This window comes from Panthera uncia, chromosome B1, assembly GCF_023721935.1.
Source record: "Panthera uncia isolate 11264 chromosome B1, Puncia_PCG_1.0, whole genome shotgun sequence".
NCBI lineage: Eukaryota > Metazoa > Chordata > Mammalia > Carnivora > Felidae > Panthera > Panthera uncia.
This window is the reverse complement of record NC_064811.1, coordinates 56,379,031-56,405,935: the sequence shown is the minus strand read 5'-3', so window position 1 is coordinate 56,405,935 and position 26,905 is coordinate 56,379,031. Positions and strand designations below refer to the sequence as shown.

Sequence of the window (26,905 nt, the reverse complement as noted above, 5' to 3'; positions counted from 1 at the left end):
ACTACCCCATGACTCCTCTGCTTTACATCAGGGATATATACAAAGGCTACACAGTAAACTATGAGTAAGAAACAACCACCAAGGCTCAAAAGATCTGTCTGCCTTCATGCACCACCACATCACAAGTTAAGAGAAAGGAATGCTAAGAAAACTGGCCTAGAACTCTGGCTCCACCACATTCTGGAACAAACTGTCCCCAAACCACCTCACCGCATAATCTTAAGAAGTCACCTCACTCTCTTGACCACAGGCCCCTCATTTGTGGAGGGGGATTTGAAACCATTTATCTCATAAGGTTACCGTGCAGATTAAATAAGACAATGTAGGAAAAACTGTTAGCACAATAGCAGGTAAAACTGAAACAGATGGTTACTAAGGAGACTATCAGCTTTATGACCTGAAGAAAGCAAAATTTCACCCCTGGAAAAAAGTCTGCTACCTCACAAGGTTTGTGATGACTGAATACATATATACTATAATAACAGATACTGAAATACAGTTTATTAAAATCCTTAGTAAAATGTATGGCACTTGGATGGTGCTTAATAAATACTAGCCAAATCTGAATCTACACCCTCAACATAGCTTCTTAGGATTAATGTAGAACTGGTTAGCTTGCTCTCAGCAACAAAAAATGTAAGAGTATTCTCTATAATAATGAAATTTTAATGTTTTATTCATTCTACTCAAGCAACATCTTGAGGAAACTGAGTAACTAGAAAACACATAGAATAAGACTGAATAAGCTTCTTGCCTGCATGGTCATGTCAGACTTCTTTAAGGATCCTGGGTAATTTTAGCACATGAACACCTCTTAATAAAATCAAATATTTATGCTTTAAATGTCTATATCAATAAAAGGGCAAAAATGGCTTTTGGAAGGATGACAAGGTGAATGAGGAAAACTTTGGGAGAAATAGCTCTTAGGGAAATTACCTGCCACCATCCCAGCCTTGAGCCTTAAAACAAACAGAAAGTTTTCTTCACGTTTTGTTATTATACTCTTCATTTTCCTAAGTATTTTTGCCAAGCCTCATGCTTTAGGTTTTCACTGTAACTAGACAAGTTCAAGTTATGACACACTCCAATCTGTGGACACTTTTTCACACATTCACCTATGATACCACGTTAGAAGTTAAAGGGCTGAGCTACTATTAAGTGGGACATTATTTAGTCACTATTTTCACACACAAAAAATTTCTATTCCATACCCACTCATCACTACATTTCAGATGTGTATACACATTAATACAGGCTATGTTTCCAAATGTGTGTTTCTTGGAACCCACAGCTAGAGAATTATACAGATCTGGTGATTATCCAAATTCATTGTTTCCCCTCTTGAGTCCTGTAAGTGTTTCACAGAAACTGCTAAAATACTAGGCTAGGAGAGTAAAAGGAAGCTAAAATGATGGATGCTTCAAATTTCTATGGTTTTCTCAAAAGATCATAGTACCATAAATGATAAAACATCAGCTGTGCTGGTAAAGTATCCTTGCAAATGCAAAGCCTGAATCATTCTATACCAGAAGGCCTAGTACTTCCTGTTTAACCATTAGTCTATGATTTAAACCTACTTTATAATCCAAAGAGGGAATGATACATAATAAAAATAAAATTGCATAGAATATGATGCAGGTCATGGAAGATAAATTAGGATTATCTTTTATTTCCTAATTTTCTTTTAATGGGCTTTCTAATTACAAAACGCATATCGACTATAATATGGGACCACAGGAGACACAATCGAGCAGTTCCTTTTAATGGTTGTAACATCTTGGTGCATAGCATTTATTAAGATAATAGAAAAATAATATAGAAAGGAATGATAATGAAATTCCACTCTAGTGACGACCATTTTAGATCATTGGGAGGCCTCCTCATGCTGTGAATAAAACAAAGGTGTAGAAATGGAAGCCAGGGGTACCTGGCTCAGTTGGCTAAGCGTCTGACTCTTGGTTTCAGCTCAGGTCATGATCTCAGTTTTGTGAGTTCAAGCCCTGCATCAGGGACTGCACTGACAGTGTAGACCCTGCTTGGGATTCTCTCTCTCCCTCTCTCTCTGTTCCTCCCCCGCTTGCCCTGTCTCTGTCTCTCTCAAAATAAATAAATAATTCTAAAAAAAAAAAAAAAAAAAAAGGAAATGGAAGCCATGGCTACTTTCAATCATTTGGTCTTAGAGTTTCACTCAGGGAAAAAGCCATCTTTTACTTAGAGATACTATAGACCATGATGTCTCAGTACTTGAGAAAGTATCCCTCTTAATCATTCATCCATTATTAAGCATGTTCTCCCTGGAACAGTCAACAATGAATCAATAAAATATATCCCTTCTGTTAACAATAAAGTATAGAATCTACTCCCTTGAGGCAGTTTTTCTTTCTTCTCTAATTTGTTTATCATTTTTAGCAAGGCTTCTATCCCCTCCAGGTATAAAACCACACCTGGTTAGAAAATTTATTTTGACCCTTTCTAAAATATTAATATGCCCTTGAGTGCACACTCATTGCAACCTTGACACATCAGGCAAATGAACACAGGTACTTAAGTGGAAATGTATTTCTAAAGTGTAGGTCAAATGAAAATCTGGCCTCATTCATTCAAAAAGTAATTAACACTATTTTCTACATTTAAACAACACATTTTAAAACAACACATTTTATAAAAAGCAATGTGAGTATATTTGTGTGTGTGTGCACAGCATATATGTGGGGTGTGTGTGTGTGTGGTGTGATGTACAGGTGTGTGTGATGTGTGTATGTGTATGGTGTATAGATGTGTGTGTGGTATGGTGGTGTGCAGTGTGGTGTGTGTGTGCAGTGTTGTGTAGAGGTGTATATGTAAGTGCAAGTGTGTGGTGTATAGATGCATGTGGTATGATGTATAGGGGTGTGTGTGTGTGTGTGTGTGTGTGTGTGTGGTGTGTGTGATATAGTGTATAGGTGTATGTGGTATGGTGTGTATGTGTGTAGTATGTAGGTGTGTGTGGTATGGTGTATAGGTGTGTGCATTGTGGTGTATAGGGTTGTGTGTGGTGTAGTGTATAGGTGTATGTGGAGTGTGTGTGTGTGTGTAGTCTAGTTCACTGAAGTAGCACAATTCTTAAAAAGCAATGAAAAAGACCCTCTATAAATTTTTGTTGATAGTAGAAAGGAAAGGAATAAAAGGGCAAGAGAAGGAGGGAGAGGAGAGGGGGGAAAAGAAAGAAGAAAGATCATATCTTATTCCTTATTTACAAAATGCTGTCATTTGTTTTTGAGTGAATCAGACCAACTTAAAAGAAATGAACATTTCCCCTCAGGGAAGGGGAAAGGACTTTCTAGCCTTCTTCCACATTATATATAGTGTATAACACTTTTGTAGACTTGAGATTCAATGGAATAATATTAAATGATCTAAATACTATGTACTGAACTCCTTAACACTTTTTTGTTTAAATATGGCTCCAATGTTTCATATTTATCTACAACAGCACATTAGTTGTTAACTTACAGTTGAGGTGGGGGAGGCTTCTAGTAAGAACCTAGTTAGTATATTCCATTAGGAAAATTTCAGGGAAAATTAAATGTTTGAACCCCTTTAAAAGAATACAACTAAAAGATTAAACTGACTGGGGCATCTTTTGTGGAAAAAGGAGAAATAAGAATAAAAACAAATTTTTACTCAGTGTCTATTAGGTGGCAAATGTTACATATACTATTTCATTTAATCCATATGGTAGCTTCTAAGAGTAGGTACAATTATTAACCCAGCTCACAGGTTAAGAAAAACAAAGAAATTAGGTAATTAGCCTAGCCCATGGTCACACTGCTGGTTAGACCTGAATCATGGTCACTTTCCTTTACTCCAAAGCACATATTGTTCACACTTTATCACGCTAACAGTTTCCCCAATTGGGATGTTGGTGATGAAATGTAATATTGTGGACTGTCCTTTAATTGGACATTTTTTAGTTTGCACTGTTGGCTTCTGAACTGAGTCATCTTTCTTATACATCTCTGCTATGTAAACATCAAGGCGCAGTGGGGATATAACCTCTATTACCTCTCCATCAATTAATAGCAACTCTATTTCTAAGAAAGAGAAATTTTAGCACAAAAACCATGTATTGACCCTGGCTGCTTTGTCAAACCACACAGCTAATTTTCCTTTTAGTGCTTGCAACTGGGCTTCCTTAGTTCTTCAGTATGACTTTGGTCCCTGAGCAATAGATGGGATGAAAGGAAGGGAGAGAAAGATGCATGAAGAAAAGAAAACTCAGGAAGTGATGAAGATTTATGGAAGCAAGTGAGAACAGGACAGACAAGGAAGGAAAAGAGGAGGAAGAGTTGTCTTCACAAAGCACAAAAAACTCACAGTCTTATTGTAGCTGTGAATCAAGTTTTCATAGTGATTAAGTGGCCCCTATTTCCTTTCCTGTACAATCACTTCTCAGTTTGCAGGCCTATGTCTCCATCTGTGTAGTTGCTGGTTCACTGTTACACACATCCCAGTGTTGAAAAACAAGTAATCCGCCAGTTTAAATATTATTGACTCATTGACTAAATTCTTTTACTAGGAGTGCATGTTGCGATGAAAGGCCAGGCTTTTGTTGTTTTTAGAATACTTACTCTAGCTGTACATGCAACTGTATTATTCTATAACTATCATTTTTCAACTTGCTATGATGAAGTACTAAATTGACGGTGGTATATAGTTTTCTTTCAAAAAGTATTAAGATCTTGAGGAGAGAAACACACAATCACTAATCTTAAGGGTTTATCATGAAAGTGGAGATATCCACTTGCCTTTTTTCCCAACCACAGACATTTTATTTCCATAGTTTAAGGAAATCCCTCCCATTCATGTTCATATCCTTCATGAGTGCCTTTCACCTGGACAACTCTAAAAATATGGGGTGCGACCAACAGTCTTGTCATAAAATAAGCCAACTGCCCAATAGTGTTTGCTCAGAAGGGGGCATGATGAAGACTGGTTTGTTTTTCCATCATTCGTACTTACTAACCTTAAATTTTAATACATAATAATAACCACAGTAACAGTGTCAGTTAGCAATTGGTCATTACATACCAGAAACCGTCCTAAGTACTTTGTCTGTACTAGAAAATACCTCAGTTTTTCCACACAATATAACAATTCTATAAGGTAGGTGCAGTTATTAACCCCTTTTTACCAATGAGGAAGGTAAGGCGAGGCACCCGGGGAAAAGGAACTTGCCTGAAGTTGCACATAAAGGATTAGCCAAGCGGGGCTTAAATACTAGATTTTCTGACTTTAAAGCCCTGCTACACTTCACTACTGGTCCCACTTGGAGGTAGTAGAGATTGCCAGAGTCCTTCCAAGACAACTCCTCACTCTGTAAGACAGACTTCCAATACAAGCTGGGGAAAACAGGTCAAAGGAAAAGCCATCTATCTCCACTTCAGTGACTACTTACTATGCAGGTTTCAAGCTTCACAATGACATTTTCTAGAAAACAATGGTCCTTCTAGGAAGGAAAGTTACACATAAAATCTTCATGTATTTTTGACAATTAAAACGTTCAAATATGTCTTCCTTGGCTCTATATTATGATCTCTGCCAGCATCCAATTAAAACAATGAGCCCCAGTTTCCATTAGCCTCAGGTAAGTAGACCTTCTATGTGACAGGTGTGCTGACAAAGCCCTCATCTGGCTTTATGAATACTTCAAACCTCAAAAAAGTGAGGAGTATTTTTTTCCTTTAAAAAATTTACTGTATGACTACTTAGACTTGCCTATGAAGTCAGATTACACACTTTTTTCATAAAGAAATAGTGACATATAAATACATAAAGATAGAAATAAATGAAACGGAAAGTTCAAAATCCCACAATTAAGTATGTCTGTGAGCCAATAGTTTGCGCATAGTCTGGACTTCCCCTGAAAGTACACAATGGATGGTTACTCTACTCTTATTTAGGAAAAGTTCTACATGATTGTGTAATGGTAACATCTGTGTTTCAAGCATATTTAATTGATCCTAATAATAGTATCTATCATGTATTGAGTGCCTATTCTTCTCTAAGCAGTTTTTAAGTTATGAAATATTTGTCATCAGTACACACTTTAATAATAAAAAGCTTTTGTGATTATGTGTCATTCATGTTGCCTACATTTTCACTTCATACCTGTCTCCACTTTGCTTTTTTTTTAATATGAAATTTATTGTCAAATTGGTTTCCATACAACACCTAGTGCTCATCCCAAAAGGTGCCCTCCTCAATACCCATCACCCACCCTCCCCTCCTTCCCACTCCCCATCAACCCTCAGTTTGTTCTCAGTTTTTAAGAGTCTCTTATGCTTTGGCTCCCTCCCTCTCTAACCTCTTTTTTTTTTCTTCCCCTACCTCATGGTCTTCTGTTAAGTTTCTCAGGATCCACATAAGAGTGAAAACATATGGTATCTGTCTTTCTCTATATGACTTATTTCACTTAGCATAACCCTCTCCAGTTCCAACCACATTGCTACAAAAGGCCATATTTCATTCTTTCTCATTGCCATGTAGTATTCCATTGTGTATATAAACCATAATTTCTTTATCCATTCATCAGTTGATGGACATTTAGGCTCTTTCCATAGTTTGGCTATTGTTGAAAGTGTTGCTATAAACATTGGGGTTCAAGTGCCCCTATGAATCAGCACTCCTGCTTTTAAGCATGCGCTTTATGTCAATGTGTGTTGATTGTCCTTAAATAAGACAAAAGAATCCGTGAGTGCAAAGCCCAACAATGACCTATCTTTTCATCAGTGTTACTGACATACTGTTCTCTTGTCACTCGTCACTCAAGATGCATACAGGTCTTCTAAGGCTTCTCCACCCAAGTGGCAGAGAAGACTGCAAATACAGCACCAAAATATCTGAGGGCAATCTAACACAGCTTGCCATCAGCATTAAAATTCTTTGTTCTGTTTTTAAACTCATAATCATTTTGTCTGCATTCTAGTCTACGATACACCCACGTCTGTCTTACTGTAAACATGAAGAGGTTTTCCTGCAGAATCTATACGTAAAGGTGCATATTGCATGAATGTGTCCTACATCTCTGCTCAGGTTTACACGGTCCCCCATATGCTATTGTACTCCTGGTGCTACAAGACCTACATGGAATGTGTATCAGTTTTTATTTTAAGGGACAATAACTTGTAGCTAATTGCATGACCTGGGATAACTAACACTATTACCATTTAATTATCTGACACAAACTTCTACAGATATAAAACAACTTTCCCCAAAGTGAATCCTTTCTTCCAAATGCCTTCCATATCATAAAATGATGAATTACCCTAAAAAAATCCAAAGACCAAGTTGAGCACCTTTTGGGAAAAAGTCCTGGTGCTGACCCAGGTGTGGCTAGAGGGATACTAGAGTGCTAGGGTGTATAGAATCATATTCCTTACCCAGAACTTACTTTTTACTTTTATATCTTTCCTAATTCTAGAATATAAATCTTCCCTGAGAACATAACATTCCTTCTTTTCTTTCTCTTATCTCTTCTTTTCCTTTCTTACTTACATGGTCTAGCACAGATGAACTATAAGGCTCCTCTTTACCGCTAAGAGACTACAATCTGAACTTCTTTTTCAACTTCATGCTTCAAATTCTATAAAGTCAACAGTATCTTGTTTCTTCTATAAGCTCAAAATAATCTATTTAGAGTTTACTTCAGGAAGAGATTCCTAGAGCAATAAGAAAACAGAAAAATATGGGACAGAAGTTCAGAGGACTGGGTTTGTCTGGCCCTTATATGTTAATATTTGGATCTGGTTTCCTCAGCTATCAGATAAGATGAAGAATAATGTACACTAAATTTCCTTGCAAATACTGCAGTTTGAGCTAATTTCAAAGTTGAGTTCATTTCAGAGCTCCTGGTTTCTCTTCCTGATTGAATCTCGTGGCTAAGATACCTTAGGTAATAAAACTTCAAATCTGGCAGGATGGTTTCTCAGAGAAAATAAAATAAAACCTTTTACTGATGATCATGATACCATGCTGAAAGCTTGCATGCATGGAGCCTACACCTTCCTCCAAACACAGGGTAAGCACCAACATGAAGCATGGTGTCCTCACCTGGGTCAGGAGGCACACAGGCACAGGAAAAGTGAGTATTGTAGCCCACTTTGAAGTTGGAGTTGATGGGGTAGTAGTCAGCTAGCTTGATCATCTTCTTGAAAGCATCGTAGATAAAGATGAAGCTAATCAGAGAAGAGAAGCCCTCTTCTGTGAAGCGAGTGAAGTACTGAACCAAGAAGCTGGCATCTGTGGCTACCAAAATGAGACACAAGAAGGCTGACCACAAGCCAATCCAAAGGCGAAACTCCAGATAGTCAAAATTATGATCCCTGGAAAGAAGAAAGAAAGGTATTTTAGACTCCGCCATGGAATACAAAGAGTAATATAAAACTACCCAATGACGGCAGAATGATTGCAAAAAATACAGGATCACTTTTAGCCACTAAATATAAATCTCATTCTTGATTTTATCCAGAAAATACCAAATCTAAGGATTCGGTCTCGTGATATTATTAAAGAAATAATCCTGAAAGTTTAAGAATGGCACATCAAAAGTAGTCATACCATTTGCAGGTAAATAACTCAATTTTCTCATTCAAACTCTGCCTTCATGGAGTTTAGAAAATAAACAATTTGAAAGTGTCACATTGGTACCCAGTATGCACTCAATAAATGTTTGTGAGCTTCGCTGGTTAATGAAGACACTAAGATAAATAGGTTCTCTGTTCCCACATCATCGCAATCTACTGAGGGAGACAAACTGATAAACATAATCACACCAGAAAATACTAAGTGATATCTAAAGGTTCCCACAGAGTGTCACAGAGGAATAACTAATTCTGGCTGGGGGTTGTAGGAAAAACTCCAGGTATTTAAGGATAAATAGGATAATTACACTGTACTCAGATCAAGAAAGGCTCTCTTGCTGTGTCATAGCCAGATGCAACCACAGACATGGTATCCTTCTTGTGAAGCTTGTTCATGGACATGGTATCCTTCTGCTTAAGTGGTGTGTGAAGTATCTTGTGACCACCTTGTTTTTGGTCTGTTCCTTTCCCACAGTAGTCTTAGATCAGGCTGCCTCCATCAAAGGAGGCCATTGTTTTTCAAAGCCCTTTCCATTCCTTTTAAGTAAATGAGCTCACATTTAGGAAAATATGGGCCAAGTGTTGACATTTTACCATTTCATACTGATTCTCTTAAAATTATGTGAAGATTATAGTATTTTTCTTATCATTTAAATTTTTTTTAATGTTTACTTATTTGCTTTTGAGAGAGAGAGAGAGAGAGAGAGAGCGAGAGAGAGAGAGAGAGAGAGAGAGCACAGCAGGGGAAGGGCAGAGAGAGAGAGGGGGAGACACAGAATCTGAAGCAGGCTCCAGACGCTGAGCTGTCAGCACAGAGCCTGATGTAGGACTTGAACTCACAAACTATGAGTTCATAACCCGGGCCAAAGCCAGATGCTCAACCGACTGAGCCACCCAGCAGCCCCTTTTTCTCATCATTTATGATGAGAAAGCAAACAGTAGTCATCATATTTCTTCTATGAGAAAAAGAAATAAATAAAGGATCATGCATACTTGATGCTCTACAGCTTTGATTTTAAACAAGTATCTTTTATAGTGATGTATTTTAATATATTCCTGAAGGTATGGTATCAACACCTTCACCACGACCAATCCAGTTTGGGCCACCAGGAAGTCTTTGCTTGATTTTACGTCCTTACTGATATCCATGTTTGCCCTGCTCAAAGCCATTTTCCACATTATTGCCAAAATGATCTTTTAAAATGTAAATCAGATCCTCCCTACCCCCTTTCAAAACCTTTTGATGGCTTCACACTGTTCATAGAATAAAATTCAAATTCTCTTACTAACACAATCATTGGCATATTAAATGTTTCCAATGAGAACTTGCTAGATGAATTAAGGCATGCCTATGGCTTTGGACTTGAGACAGTTACTGCCATGACCTAAGTATTCTCACAGAGAGCCAGGAGATCCTGAGTGAAAATTTTATGGAATATTAGAATTAAAAGTTCCTTAGATACTGTGATGGTTAATTTTATGCATCAACTTGGCTGGATCATGTGGTACCCAGATATTTGGCCAAATGTTATTCTTGGTATCTCTATAAGGATGAGTTTGATGAAATTAACATTTAAATTGGTAGGCTTTGAGTAAAGCAGACTGCTTTCCATAACGTGGGTGAAATTCATCTAATCAAATCTTTCAACTGAACACAGCAAAATACCTGCCAACCCCAGGCAAGAAAAAATTCTCCAGAAGATTGCCTTTGGACTTGATATGGAACATGGCCTTTTCTGTTTCTACAGCAGACAGCCTTTGAATGTGAACTGGAACATCAGCTCTCCTGGGTCTCCAGCCTGTTGGCCCAACCTACAGATTTCGGACTTGCTAGTCTCTATAATCATGTGAGTCAATTCCTTATAATAAATCTCTTTATTATATTGGTCTCGTTTCTCTGGAGAATCTTAATATAGATACCAGTTAGTCAAATATGTCTCATTTTATAGATGAGAACTCCAAGGCCAATGGAAGTTAAGTCATTTATCCAATGCCAAGGTTTTAATGGCAGAGCTGGACCAGAAACCAAACCTCTGCATTCTTGGACTGGTCCTTTAAAAATTTCACCATCATTCCCCTGAGTTGTATTTAGGGTGGACCTTAAAATCACTGTCCTTTTTTTCCTTCTTTTCACCAAATCACCTAAATTGGAATATAATACCAAAGCAGGAGATTATTAACACTTGGGCAGAAAGTTATCTCCTATGGATTTCCTGGAATCTTTCTCTTTTTTTCAATTTTTTTTTTTCATGTTTATTTTTGAGAGAAACAGAGTGCAAGCAAGGGAGGGCAGAAAGAGAGAGAGACACAGAATCCGAAGTAGGCTCCAGGCTCTGAGCTGTCAGCACAGAGCCTGACGTGGGGATTGAACCCGCAAACCGTGAGATCATAACCTGAGCTGAAGTCAGTGGCTCAACCGACTGAGCTACCCAGGCGCCCCAATCCTGGAATCTTCCTGAGGACATCTTTTGCATTCCCTTATAGTTCTCTTTAGATCTACAATCCCACTGCTTAATCCTATGCTTGTCTCTGTGAGATAAGTAGACTATAGAAAAAGCTAAATTCTAGGAACCTGAGATAATTTACATTATCACACAATGAATCAAGCCTCGGAGTCAGGGCTAAGAAACAGTTTTATTACTTCTGAGCCAACAAACTTTTTTCTTAAAATAAAAAGTTTTAAACAATTACTTAGTTTTGTTTCCCTAACAAGATGACAGGGCAGTCTTGATTTGTCCTAAGAATGCTAATGGTTGTTTAGAGAATTGATGTTTATAGGACAGGATGAGAAACAAATCCAATAACCAGCTAATGGTTAGGAACACTCAGTTTGAGTACAAAGGGAAAAAATGCCTATATAAACTTAAATCTTAGGATCTAAACAATATACCAAAATAGCTGCTCTAAAATACTTAAATATTCCCAGAGTAGCTCTATAAGAATAACCCAAATAAAATCACTAAAACCGATGGCACTTCATTATAAAAGTGATATGTTTACAGCAGCAAGAAGAAAGAGGAATAAGAGATGAGAAACTTTTTAAAACAAGTTGATCAACAGTAATGACTACAATAAAGTGGCAATATTACATCCAATAAGACTATCAGTCCCTTTAGTGCCAAGTTTAAATAGCAATTAAGTTATAAAAAGTAACAGTAAATGATAGTAGAGACAAAAGAAACTATGGTGAATTCAAATGAGAAAATGGGTTTATATCCTTATGATATCACAGTGTTCCTAGATATTTTGACTTATAGTTTCTGAGTAGCATAAAACCAAGGTACAGACAAACAGAAGAACTCATCAGAGGCATGCTACAGAAATTAATGTTCAAGTCACTGACAAATGTAAACTCCCTAAACTACATGAATAAATCCAACAACATAATAGAAGAAAACAATCATTTGAAGGCCTCTAAATAAATTATTCAAAGAATAGAAGGAAAAAAATTATTGAATGACTAAATGCAATTATACAGGCTAAAATCCAACTTGAATTAGAGGTTTCTACATGGCTTAGACACAGTGTTAAAACTTTCAGGGGCACCTGGGTGGCTCAGTTGGTTAAGCGTCCAACTTTGGATCAGGACATGATTTCACGGATTGTGTGGGTTCAAGCCCCACATGAGGCTCTGTGCTGACAGCTGAGAGCAGAGCCTGGAGCCTGCCTCATACTGTGTCTCCCTCTCTCTTTGCCCTTCCCCACTCACGTTATCTTTCTCCCTCTCTCTCTCAAAAGTAAACATTAAGAAAAAAAAACTTTCAGATTCTTTGCGTGAGAAAAAGAAAAGGTATCTAATTCTCTGTTACTGGTTTACAATGTGTAAAAACAGTGCAAAGAAGACTGTAGAATTAGGGGGAAAAAACTACAATTGTCATTTGGAAAGTTGTAAGCTGTCATTCTGTTACTAATTTTAAAAGGTGACAGAACATCTTTCATATTCCTTAATGATTCTCCAGTTTATAGGGCAAACATTAAAACCTGTATTCCACGTCAGAGGGAAATCTGTGGATTATGTGGAGTCACGCTTGAGTCCACTGAAGCTATAAAACAAAGATTTACCTACTTTTCAAAAAAAAAAAAACGGTAAAATATTTTGGGGGGAAATCTGGGCAAGACAGACTAAAGCAGTTTCTTTACTAAAGGACTTCTCAGATCCCTTAGTAAGCTGAAATGTAAAATGAATTACTAAGAGGAAGCAAATATACAGCATTTGCCAGATTTATGGGGATCACAGAAGCTTTTTTTTCTATGAAACATCTAAATGGGACTAATCATTGAGGAAATACACTTTGAGAAATAGTGATCTACACAAATACTCTATATTTAAACAAAATATTAGCACTGTTGTTACAATACAGAAGCAAATGACACAGCATTATGAACAAAAGGACATGGTTTGCCTTAAAGCACCACATGCTACTCAGTGATGAATTTAAAAGCACAGTTTCTCAAATGTTTCTTGTTGCTTTACAACTGTTTTCAAATCACTTGGAACTATGTTTACATTACCAATTATGATGAAACAGAAGGGAAAGTGAGAAAGGAACTTGCTTAGTGAAAGGAAATAATCTCTATCCTACAATTATCTAAAGTAAACTGGGATGCAAACATTTTCTGTATATTAAGGCTCTGATCACATTGCATCCAATAAATCTTTCTGCAAAGGTTGCACATGTTTGTTCCTGTTTATAGTACATGCTTGTTCCATCTTTCCACAAAAGCTTTCTTGTCTCACACAATGTTTTCTTAAACATATAAAAATGGTTTGACTTTCTATAAACTGACACGAATAGAAATTCTTTCCAATGTCCTTCTGAGAATTATGATGGAGGAGGGATTTGTAGTGATGAGCTACAGAAAACTCACATTACTGCTTTAAACTCTCATAAGATCTTGCTGATATTCTCAGCCCAGTTTTCAAAACACTCGTTTTAAATTCTCACCGCCTTCTCTATCTTGTGATAGCTTTTGATGGTAACATACAGTTTCAAAGGCTATTCTATCAGCCCTTGAGTCCATGAGGTATCATGTAGGTAACAAAACTTCCAACAACAAAATCTTAAAAATTTATAACAATATAAGAATATGGAAATTCCAACAAGTCAATATGAAATTCTGCAATCTGCCTAAGGATTGAGGTCTGTTGGGAAAGGCAATTCTCTCTGAGAGGTATCGAGTTCACTAGAAAGAGGCCAGAATACCCAATTTGATTTTGAATTTATTTGTGTGCTAATGTGGCCACTTGGATAATTCGCTTAACTAGATTTTCTCCTTCTTAAAATGATCCATCAAATTCTAAAAGAAAATACGATATCACAATTGTTATGCCCATTAGGAGTGTATAGTAATTCCATAAGAGGCATAGTATCCAGAGTCAGAAAGCAGAATTCAAATCCCAGTCCTACCAACAACTGGTAATGGGGCCTATGGCAATGCACTTACCCTCTCCCTGCCTGTTTTCTCATCTATAAAACAGGGTATGGGGGTGGGGGTGGGGGTGCCTGGGTGGCTCATTTGGTTAAGCATCAGACTCTTGATTTCAGCTCAGGTCATGATCTCACAGTCCTGAGATCAAGGCCCACATCGGGCTCCACACTGAGTGTGGGGCTTCCTTGGGATTCTCTCTCCCCACCCCCTTTCAAAAATAAATAAACATTTAAAAATAAAAATAAAAATAAAAATAATAAAACAGGGTATGGTCCCTACCTCATTGCACTGCTACAGGAATGAAATGAGGAAGTACATGTAATGCACTTCGGATAATATTTGGTATGTGATCAACACTCAACAAATGCTATTACTAAGCTGACTCTTGTAATGAATCTTTAGTTAAGATCACTGGAATCAGGGTCAGGAGCAGTGGATCACTGGAACAACTAGTCTCTCATTAATGAGCCATGGGACCTTGAACAAGACATTTCATTTCTTGTCGGCCAGGATCATGACAGGAAATAGATGGCATTCTCAAATGGGTTTGTGAGGAAAACTTAATAAATGGGCTATTTACAGATGTGTGAGTAACAGAGAATGGCAAAGTACTCAGGAACTGGAAACACCAGGGAGCCATTTTTACCTCCTGGCTTCAAAAGGCCAAGGAAGGAAGAGAGTCACCAGAGCCTAGTGAGGGTAGAGCCAGGCCAGTGGAGCCACTGTACAGAGGCTCTACTCAGGGGACAAGCCACTGCCAGACTGCAGTGTTACAGCAGGGACTGTGAGGTACAGGGAGGTGGACCCACACCCTGACCTCTCTCCCTCCCTTCCTGTCCTACTCGTGCACTAGTCTAACTCAACAATAAGCCAGAGGGCAAAGGAGACTTAGTGTTTGGGTCAGCCCCTGTGGCACAAAGCAGGACTAGAAGGATAGAGAATAATGATGAGGGCAAGTAGATAGTACAACATATGGGCCCTCAGCTGAATCAAATGTAAAATGAGTGTTGGACTACCCAATCTCCAAGGGCCTTTCAACCTCCAAATCTCAAAATGCCCATATTCTGATCTACCTAATTACTATTCTGTGCTATATCTAGACTGTGTTCTAGAATTAATCCTAATTTATAATTAGACATGTATACACATACTTGCTGAAATTGAATAGAAGCCTCTCAAAGACAAGGACAGGTCCTGTGCTGCTCAAAATCGTGAGTGGTTGACCGGCAAACAGGCAAAAGATGGCCCCAGAGACAGCTGTGCCCAGGAAGCTCTCCAACACGCCCTGATAGAAAGAGAAGAGAACTGTTAGGAGAAACACACCTTTCTTCCTCCCAGGTGTGACGCCACTAGGGAAATTAAGCACATGAATATGCTACTACAAAGGCCATACCAAACACAGAAAATAGACACAAAGAATTGAGATTCTTACCAGTATGAATATCACCATCTATTTCACATACGATTTAGTCATTCCTCCCTACTGGAAGGGCGGACTTGTTCCAAAAAACTACAGTAACTATAATGACTGGTGGTTGACTACAGAAGGCAAAAGGTGACTCTGATCCATTCTAAAAATATTAATTGAAGCTTCTGTATGGAAAATCACATTATGTAATCCCACCAAGTGGGTAGAAATGATTTAGTACTTTGGGTGACGCTTTTCTCTCTGTGTTTAACTTCAGTGTTTGCTTCAGCCTGATTTCACCCTGCACATAGCAGGTACTTACAAGTAGTTACATTTTAAACACAAAGGCTATTTTTTCTAAAGGAAAGATTTGAGAGGGGAGCAAAGAAGACACAAAAAGTTATTTTCCCTTCATCCTGCAATCTCTAACATACCAATTCCGAAATTAAAAAAAAAAAATCTTTATATATATATATATATATATATATATTACACATATTATATTATATATATAGTATATAATATAAACTGATAGAAGAACTTTAATTTATTTTAGATGAAATACATGTGTAGGAACATGAATAACTAAATCTTTGTGGCCACACTTTCCTGTACTTATAACTCTGGAAACCCAACCCATTGTTTTCCTTTAGGCTAACAAGAACAAAGAAAGATGAACCATCAAGTATCATTGACTTAAAAGATTACCCTAACTTTTTTAATCATGTCATTTGGGACCAAGGCCTCAGATGATGGCAAACTAGCCCATTTCCTCTATTTTTCATAGTTCAAATTTTAGTTAGAAAAGCACATGTTTATTTGCAAGAGGATCTAAACTTGAAATAGTATTATATCAAGGGGTGACCTTTTTAAATATAAAAAGGTGACAAGAGACCCTTTAATCATAGGGTCTATGATCATACTAAAACATACTAAATCATACTAAAACAAAATGGTGCCAGGAAGATCTCTCCTTTCAACTGAGTAACAAATTACCTGTTCATAGAAGCATGATTTATGTTTTTACATAAAGCAAGCCATCTCTTAATCTAAACTACCCTCTGTTTGGAGCAGAGTAGATTTCTGGATAATCTGTGATACCCCTCAGTGATTCCCTGCGCCCCACCAATAAAAAGTTAACTTATCTGCCTGTGAGCCTAAGGCACCTCTTTCTACTGCCCCAAAAGTTCTCCAGCAACTTTCATTCACCCATCATATAACAAAATGATCACACAGAATTTTTTTTTAATCAAGTTATGGGCATTGAATGAATAAATCACAGGAATAAAAGGCACAGCACAGGAAATATAGTCAATGACATTGTAATAGCATTGTATGGTGACAAATGATAGGTAACTCGTGGTGAGCACAGCGTAACACACAGAGAAGTTGAATCACTATGTTCTTTCAACAGCTGAAAGTAATGTAAAATAGTATGTAAACTACACTCAAGTAAAAAAATGGTTTTTTTTTAAGTAATAAAAGTTTCAATGACAGAAGTAAAAAAAAATTCAACCTACAGAACTTAAATACATCAAGTGCTATACCTACTCAAAAGCCTTCCTAAGAGACCCCTATTATAATGATTACCCAAAATGTTTTTTACACTGCATCAGAGCCACCAATGTTATGCTTAAAATGGCACTGGCAATAGCACATCCTCTCTTTGAAGGGTACCATTCAATTCAGAAAACAGTTAAAAATCCTTTAAAACAGCATCATGTATTAATGGGGCTGGGGTGGGGACAGGGCAAAAAAACAAGGGTTGACAAATAAGACTAGCTTCTCACACTGAGAGTATCTATATTCTGACACAACTCAGAACAACTTCTGAGAAATCTAGGTTGAAATCCAGGCAGGGCGGGGAGCGGGGGAGGACAGGGAACCCTATTTCCATGGCCGTGAGCTCTACTGCATGACTGAAGAATGTCATCTCAATATTTTGTAACCACTCCACACATAATCAGAGTATCCACCTCCTTCTTTTTCAGACAGAATGAAGAATAACACACTAGGCTGGCAGAACCAGGCTGCATTTATGCAGACAAGACAGTCCCTTGTGCCCAACAAATAGTTTTGATCTCTTACACGTGAGGGTATTGAGATTCAGGAGAGTTAAGTGATATGAACAAGTCCACCATGTTCAATGTGGCACGACAAGTCTTTGGAGTGTGGGTACCTGCCCAACCACGACTTCACCCATAGAAAGGATACAAAGTATGCTGGCTTCAGCTAGGGTTTTCTTGGAAGTGCAATTTTCCACCTCCTGTGCATTGACATCGGTTTCTTTTTAAACGTCTTTATCATTTATCTTTCTTTTTCATGACTGACTTTAGTGTGTGTAACATGAAAGGGTAGGAACGGAATGCTCCCCATGTGGCAAGACAAGCCACCCTCTGCGTGAATGTGACAGGTAGAGTTATACTGTGTCATTCTTCACCAAGCACAGAGAAGGACATATTTCTCATTACTACTGCAGTATCAAAATACAGCACCACCTGGGCGTGAGACAGAACAGGAAGGAAGAAAGAAGAAATGCAAGATTGGGAATTCTCTACTTGATTTGCCATCACTATCAATCTCTCTGAGGGCAAAGCACAGGGTCTCCGGGGCCTTCCTATTTTTCTTCCTCTCATCAAGCTCTGCCCTATCCCTCCATGTGCTCTGTAGGTGTGCAGGAAACGCTAAAGGAATTGAAGAAGAAATACCCAAATCATACCCTAGGTTCCACTTATCAAAGGTCAACAGCCGCTGTTGCTCATTCAGTAAAGATAACAAGGAATTTCTCCCAGAAGATGGCTTTGATTTATGGAAACCATGTGCTGTTAAAAGGCAGATTATTTTTATTTCAGTACTTGATCCTTTGGTTAAGTGCTACAGTTTCCATTCTGTTGCTGACAATTTTGAAACAGAGACAGGTGATTTATTATACACACTACACTGGAAACTTGCTTAAACTTAGAGATCCTTGCAGCGTTTCTGAGAAAAGAACTATTTTCACCACGTTTTGATTTGTTAGTCTTGACAATACAGAAATGTAAAAAAATAATCTCATGCAATGAATAACTTCAGTTTAACTAACAAGAATTTAAAGCTATTTATTAGGTGAACTATCAGAAACGCTTTTCTGATTTGTTATATTCAGGATTCAGTAATATAAAGAAAGAAAAGAATGTGTGGGTGTGTATATTTTTAATAGATATAACTCATAAAGACTCTTCTGCCCCCAGTTTCTCCCTGCCTCTATTATTTCTCATTCAGTCCATGAGGACACGTGTGGCTGAGCTCTGAGGTGTGGAAGAACCAGGTGGCACAATGTTACAGCTCTGTTTTGGTTAGGCTTTTACTTCACTCCATTTCTGAGCACATACCACCCACTGTGGAACAACAGAATGAGCAAAGAACCAGCAGTCAGGAAATCTAGAGTCTAGACTTTGTTCTGTCATCAGAGAACTGATGATCTTGAGAATGTCACTTAAAGTTTGTCAAATTTAGTTTCCTTGAGAAGGACAGATTCCATATGTTTTCACTCCTATGTGGATCCTGAGAAACTTAACAGAAGACCATGGGGGAGGGGAAGAAAAAAAATGGGTAGAGAGGGAGGGAGCCAAAACATAAGAGACTCCTAAAAACTGAGAACTGAGGGTTTATGGGGGGTGGGAGGGAGGGGTGGGTGGGTGATGGGTATTGAGGGCACCTGTTGGGATGAGCACTGGGTGTTGTATGGAAACCAATTTTACAATAGATTTCATAATTAAAAAAAATTTAGTTTCCTCATGTAGAAGAGAAACATCAAGATGGTAGAGGATAACAATGGACTCTGGAATCAAAAAAATCTCAAAGTGACATCTAGACTGTGCCATTTACTCAATCAATGACTTTAAGCAAGTTACTTAATCTCTCTATGCCTTATACAGTTAGGATGCATATTAGACAACACATGAAAAATGTTTAGTATAGTTTCTGATATATGATAACTTTTTTATAAACAGTAACATATACACAATGCATTCGTTTAGATATAAGATGGGAAGCTGAACTAGCTGATTTCCAACATCTTTTCCAGGTGGCTCAGGGCAAACAGCATGTCTTGGAGTGAAGTATATTGGAGTTAAATCTCAGGTCCACCAGTCACCAAATCCTCTACATGCTAACTCTCTCTTCTGTAAAATCAATTGCTATTTCACAGAATAATTGGACTAAGAAAGACAATATATAAAAAGCTAATAATAGAGATACAATAAAATGTTTGTTTTCTTTCCTTCACTACTTCTCATCTCCTTCTTCCCAGCCTGGCTCTATTATTTCTCTTTTCTTCAAAAGAGGGAAAAGATGGGGAGAGAAAGTCGAAAGGAGTGACATAAAAGAAAAGATGAAGATTAGTCCTCAGAGGAAAAGGGGCAAAAAAACCTCTTTAGATCTCCAATATTTCTCAGAGCAAATCCTAAATCAACAGAAGCCTTAGGGGGCCACGCTACAGCCATTATTTCTTTTCATTCCTTGTGTTACTAAACACATGGAATCAACTATAATACATCAGAATAGTTTGTTTTACTTTACAGCAGTGAAGTCAAAACCCACATCCAAAACAATGTATGAACACTTTTCTGCTTACATCAGGGTACGATGTTAAACCAAAGATGGTCCCTGTTTGGCAAAACAGCCAAGAAAATCAGCACAAGTCCCATAACAGAAAGATCAAGCATAAAAGAAGTCAGACCATAAGAACAAGAGTCTTTTAAAAAAAAAAAAAATCAACCATCATTGGTAACACCAGCGTTTCAGATCTTCGAACTACCTGTGACAAGGGTCACCAGGGCCATCATGCCTGTCGTTGCTAAGGTAAATAAGCACATTCAAAAGATAACAAAACATTAAAAATTAAAAATGTACACTGTCAATTTTGACTTCACTGCAACTGAGTATCTTCATATAACACTAAAGAATGACCTGCTTGTTTTCTGTCCTTTTTATTAAGGAATTCATTATTTAGAATAATAATCACAACTGTTGGGGGAGGGGGTTGGATGGCAATAACAGGAGAAAAGTGACACAACTGCCCAAGAAAACAAAAAATTTTCTATGGCTTTGAGAATTTTCAACCAAGTAAAACTTGGAAAGTAAAATATTTTGGTGGTAGTAAATGATAAAGTATTCACTGACATTGTTGTTATATTTCAAGCTTTTTAAGAAAACTAAAATGTTTCTAACCATAAGAAGAGAAATTTCAGCCTGTGTTGGTTATAATTTATACAAACTGTGTGGAATGTTGAATAATAAAATTAAATTTCTCTAGCTGTGTCTCCAAATCTGAAATTTAGCCAAGGAAAATGATACAGCCTAATGCCACTTAAACACATCCATTGGAAACAGGCAGTCAAGACCCGAATTATCTGCAGGAGTTTTGATGTCAGGTCCCCAGTTAAAAGCCAAGCCACATGATTAAAAATAAGTGAAGAAATGATGAAAGTCTCTAAATCAAATTTAGGTCACATGACAATTATCTGAGAAGCTTTTTTTTTTTTTTTTTTTAAGGAAAAATACTGATTCCTTATCTCTACCTTGAACAATTAAATCAATATATCTGAAGATCAAGCCTGGGGAATTGGTATTTTTTCAAAGTTCCCCAGTTGATTTTCATGCAGCTCAAATTTGAGGTGCACCAATTCAAAAAAAACTCCCTTCCTCTCAAAATAAGAACCACCTGCTGACATTTGTTAGGGTTACACAGACCATCCATCTACACTGGGGAAGAAGACTGGATATCCAACCCTCATTTTTTATTTCACCTGTGTAACTGCAGCCTATAAATCAGTGATTTCTGTCCTGACAGATCACAGCTGCCAAATCCTTATTGCCATCTACTCTGCCTAAAAGCGCTCTGTCGTTATGAACAGGATTTCTGTTTACACTGCCCAGCAGGGCTGAAGAAAGAGAAAAAGCTGAAAGATGAATTAGCTCTCTGCTTAAAGAAAAGTGTGATCCAAAACCTTGACCAAAGAGCCACAACTGCAAGTCTGATAGAATGGATGGGCAAGACGGGGAGGCTTTACGATACTTTTTTGTTTGAAGAGTTGTGAATAGGTACCTAGATCATCTGAAGTACCCAAACACCAAATGCCAGTATAACCTTACACAAAATTAATCCCAAATGGATAAAAAATTTAAATGAAAACATAAAAGAACTAAGATATGTGGGTAAATATTTTTCTAATCTTGGAGTGGGGAAACCTCTTTAAGTATATAATGAAAATAAGAAACCATAAAAGATTGAAGATTTTGAATACATAAAAATTACAATTTATATAGCAAAAGAAATCATAAATAAGGTGAAAAGACACAGGATAGATCTAGGAAAAATGTATTTGGGATATTTCTGACAAGAAAAGGGTAGATATCCTTATTACACAAAGAGAGTTCTTATGAGTCAATGAGAAAAAAAACAAATACCTAAAAGGAAAATATGCCAAGGACACAAATACAAAGTGTAGACAGCCAATAAAAATGTGGAAGGATATTCGCCCTCACTAAAAATCAAAGAAATCTGAATTGAGTAAGAATGAGCTATCATTTTTCCACCCACTGAATGGCAAAAATGAAAATATGGTACACAATCCTGTTTTTGCAAGAGTGCATGCATGTGGACAGTCTTCTCCATTATTGGTAGAAGTAAAAGCTGGGATGACCTTTGTGGAGTGTAATTTAAAACAAATACAAAAAAATATCCTGCAAACATTTGCTAGGAATTTTACTCCAAGGACATAATTACAAAGAATGAAAATGTAGTTAGGCACCACAGTTTGTTTATAATTGAGAAAAATCGGGAAAACTGAAAGTGTACTAACAGGAGATTTATTAAGTAAATTATAGGACATGTATCATCATGTGTATAAAAGATGTAGTCATTAAAAATAATGCTCAAGGTCCACATTGAAGTGGAAAAACTTCCACTTAATACTAGCCATGTTATGAAACAGCAGGTATATGATCTCACTTATATAAAATCTTATACATCAATCTATCTGTTTCCACATGCACTGCAAGATGTAGGAAAGATGTTTATGAAAATGCTCATAATGGCTATTTCTGAGTCATGAGTTTAAGGGCAAAATTACCTTTTATGTAGTTGTTCTGTATTGTTTGAGTTTTCTACAGTGCATAATTATATCTTATTAAAAATAAAGGCATTTCAAAATTATTTCAAGACAAACACAAAATAGTTTTAGAAGGTAGCAACATTTGGGACTGCCAGCCTGCCCAAATCACTATCATTTTCTAATCACCAAGAAAACAGAGTTGACAAAGGTCTTTCCATTGAAAAAAACCCAACCAAATATGTTCGGGTAAGTGAAAAATTCGGTTACATTTGACTTAACCTTAATCAAACAGGTTTGATTCAGAACTTGTACATGAAGTGAAGCAAATGATCTAGTTAAGTTGCTTCCTGGGAGAAGGAACAGCCAGCACACTGGAGGCAAGTAAACAATGCAAGCCCCTTACTTTGTCACCAAATGCACATTTAGTTTTGCCAACCACAACAACCCAACTGCCTCATGCCAACAGACTATCTCTACCTAATTTTTTAAACCTGTGATATGTTTCTGGAAGACTATGTCAGGCAGATGAGCATATCACCTTGCATTTCCACTTAGAGAAAGAAATGCATTTTGGTGCCAAAGCACAACATTTAGGTAAGTTGAAATTACTCTACAGTCCTTACTACAATGAAGCAATTATCAATTTTTTTTACTCTTACTGCTATAAACTGCACATGAGAACCTTCATAAAGAAGTGTCTATCTTATGGAGGAATATCACATGTGAATAAGAAACGATACATTTCCAACCTCAGCAGATTGATTAAATATTCTCAGCACAGCAGTATGTTTAAATAAAGCTTCAAATTTGGAGATGCCAGCTATAAATGTTCCTTATTATGAGACAAATTTCCTTAAAATGTGCTCCGTTAGGCTCCATAAATATCACAAAATTCACAGAATTCTAAAAATCTTACTGTATCCTTTTGCTAAAAGGTTTGTGAAAATAAGATTATATTTACTCTGGGGAAAAAAATTTAAATGACTTTCTTCACTCTAGACTATGCTCATTCACAATTAACAATGTCAATTTGAGTTCAAAGATTTTTCTGTGTCCATAAAGCTAAGAACAACTTTTAAGTGACATAGAGACTTATCACAGAACATCAGAAAGTGTTCCCTGTACAGGTAACTTGCCCATAGACTAAGCTATCCATAAGTATTTGTTAAATCAATGTTTAACAATTTAATCAGAAGTATCTAAATGAACAGAACAGTGTACCTGCCTGGCAACCAAGAATATAACTACAATGCAATGAGCTGGCACACATGGTCACAGAGTTGGTTCCGGAAAGAACATGCTTCTAGGATGGTGAGGCTGAAAACCTTTTGTTTGTTTCATAGCATGGCAAGGGGACAAGAGCATTATTACAGTGGAACATACTGAGAAGGATAATAAGAGTGTTGCACAATTCCTGGACCTCAGAAAGCATATGTTCTAGTCCTTTGTTGCTGAACAATATGAACAGAAAAGAGGCACAAGCCCAGGGCTAGATCCAAGATAAATCTGAGGTCAACTCTTAGCAAAGCGGGTTCAGTCACTTGAGAAATCCAAGCTAAATTTTAATTGCCACACTTAAGGAATCCATGAATACCTCCTCTGAAAGCTGCTCTCAGAGCAGCCTGATGGTCCAAACATGTGGCCCAACTTGGAGGATTCATGCAGTCATGGATGTTGCCATTATAAACTGATTGTGCTTGGATCCATCATAGCTTCAACTGTTTTATTTTGAACACAGGTCCATGGGAAATGATCCATATGTATGGCTCCTAAGAGCTGCTTCTAATGATGTGGGGGATAGATGTATACACACAAGTGTGTATGTGGGATTAAATATACATATATTTTATTATGATTAATATTAATTATAATTTATATATTGTTTCAGCTCTGAAATAAATGCTTAACTGTAAATTTTTGTCTTCAAGCAGGCAAGACCTCCTGCACAGAAGCTGGCAGAAGAGTTGCTTAAACAACAACAGTTCAGTGACTCATCTGTGTTTTCACAACACGTTTGTACCAGCACCCATGTCTATTTGTAGCCTGACAATAAAGACCCTATATGAACTATCTCTGAGCTGTCTGCTTTAAAAGCAAGGACACTATTCTCAGTTGACTCACTTGAGCTACTTGTGCTTTTGAGAATAACCCGTTGCCACATTTATGAAGGCATGTGATATAACTGAAGATTACTTCAGGCTGTGCCAATGTCCTGCTTAGTTCTGATCTAGTGTTTAGAAGGTCAAATAGACCCAGAGGGCTTTACCCCCCTCAATAATCCCCTATATACCACTACTGGTATCTCTTGGGGACATAGAAAAAGAATGCCTTATCAACACCCTAGACTGTAAATACCATCAGAATGGGGATTATTATCTGTTTTGGCTACTTATCTGTATCCCCAGCACTTAAAATAGTGTCTGCCACACAGTAAACACCCCATAAATACTTGCAAAGGAATAAATCAACCTCTGTCATGGGCCTGGGAAGTGATCTGGGACTTAGCACCAAATCCACAAAATATTTTGTTGTCCTGATGCCAAGTCAAGATTTCTACTTCAGAGCATCAAAACTTCTGTATGTTCAAGTACAGGTCCTTTCAGTATTGAGATACTTTTCAACATATTAAATCACCTTACTCCCTCGTCCTTAAAATAGATGAAACCAACAGAAATATCAACCTAAGTCATCCATCATCATAAGAAAACCTAGTACAATGACTACAGGTAAAATGTTTCCTATTAAAATACTAGGATATTTTATTAAATACTTATTTTATTTTTATTTTTTTATAATAATAATATTTATTTATTTATTATTTATTTATTATTTATTATATTTATAATATTTATTTATTATTTATTTATTTATTATTTATTTATTATATTTATAATAAATAAAATATTTATTTTATTAAATACTTATTACTATATATAAATAATTAAATACTTATTACTATAAAACTGTAACTACTATAATTACTTTTATAAAGCTATTGAGCTGTGTGTGTGTGTGTGTGTGCGCGCGCGCGTGTGTGTGTGTGCACTAGTTAGTCAGACAGGTTGTTTTATAGCTATAAATCCAGTACTTAGATCTATGCATCCATTCACTATATAGCATTAGTTCGCCCAAAAGAAATAGATAATAGACTATTCAGTTCAACAAATATATATTAACAATCATTCATTTTCTATTCTTTTTCAGTGTTTCTGCCACCCACTCTGACTTCTACGAGTACAAAATTGCAGTTCTTTGCCCATACATTTCTTCAAGGAAAGAGATTTCAGAAGGGACAGAAAAATATACCCTTTAATATTTCCAAAGACTTTTAAAACATTGAGTTCACAGTTTCAATGACATTATCAATAAGAGATTACAAAATCTGTAATAAGCAGAATATGTCTAGTAAATGTCCTCCTAGGTTTGAATTTTGTACTTTGAATTAAGTCAACTCCTAGGAGTGACGTCCAGCAAATGGTCATTTTTGTGGACAACCTAACATCCTGATGTGCTGAAAGCCTTTCTGTTTCTCCTAAAGTCTGCAGGATCCTGAACACTGCTTACTCCACCGTGAAGGCCTTTCCCATGACAATGATCACAGAACAAATACCCATGATAAGTACACGTGTCACACAACAGAATCCTTTACTTTCTCCAAAACTTGCACATATGGAAATTAATGCACCTAGAAGGGATCAACAATAGACTTCAACAGACTTCTTCCTCATCTCAGATGTTGCGTTTTACAGCTAAGTCTTGGGATGCCTACATGGCTCAGTCAGTTAAGCATCCAACTTCAGCTCAGGTCATGATCTCATGGTTTGTGAGTTCAAGCCCTTCGTTGGGCTCTCTGCTGGCAGCTCATAGCCTGGAGCCTGATTCAGATTCTGTGTCTCCCTCTCTCTCTCTGCCCCTTCCCTGCTCACACTCTGTCTTTTTCTGTCTTTCAGAAATGAATGTAAAAAAAATTTTTTTTAATTTAAAGCTAAGTCTTATGAGGTTGAAAAGGGGTTCAGTTCAGTTTAAAAAGGCAATAAACTAACACATAGGATGTGTTGTAATTTCTCCATTTCAAGGAAAAGAATCCATGGAAAACTATGTGTTAAAAAATGATCTGCACAAGAAAGTCTCTGTATATTCTGAACAACAGAAGGAGGTTTTCTTGCCACTGTCCCCAAATCACAGCTTTATTTTCCTATCGTGACTGCCTGTATTATGTTCTTTGTGCTGGCCTCACGGTGCTTCCTCAGTGCTTTCTTTTCCACTGGTTTTGTTGAATGATCTGATTTAGTTATCACTATGCTCTCATCTGGACGAAAAATAACTGCCCTATTTGGATACAGATCAGA

At 37.1% G+C, this 26,905-nt stretch overlaps 1 protein-coding gene and 1 long non-coding RNA gene across 7 annotated transcripts in view; one reads left to right on the top strand and one right to left on the bottom strand.

The window, feature by feature from the left end:
- SLC4A4 (solute carrier family 4 member 4) overlaps nt 1-26,905 on the bottom strand; it is a 306,906-nt gene that overhangs the window by 70,657 nt on the left and 209,344 nt on the right. The window contains exons 13-14 of the mRNA XM_049630606.1: nt 15,203-15,336; nt 8,092-8,363 (exon numbers count right to left, since the gene is read on the bottom strand). Coding sequence (XP_049486563.1) covers nt 8,092-8,363; nt 15,203-15,336 — 406 coding nt within the window. The remainder of the gene's footprint in view (nt 1-8,091; nt 8,364-15,202; nt 15,337-26,905) is intronic.
- On the top strand, nt 194-25,279 carry LOC125922801 (uncharacterized). 6 transcript variants are annotated; one of them, XR_007457793.1, is made up of 8 exons: nt 194-447; nt 8,510-8,607; nt 10,280-10,468; nt 17,451-18,325; nt 19,526-20,301; nt 21,293-21,543; nt 23,768-23,867; nt 24,488-25,279. It is a non-coding gene; the product is annotated as an uncharacterized LOC125922801 (long non-coding RNA). The 6 variants fall into 6 exon arrangements; XR_007457791.1 differs by lacking the exon at nt 8,510-8,607 and having other exon boundaries at nt 17,455-18,325; XR_007457789.1 differs by lacking the exon at nt 8,510-8,607 and having other exon boundaries at nt 20,080-20,301.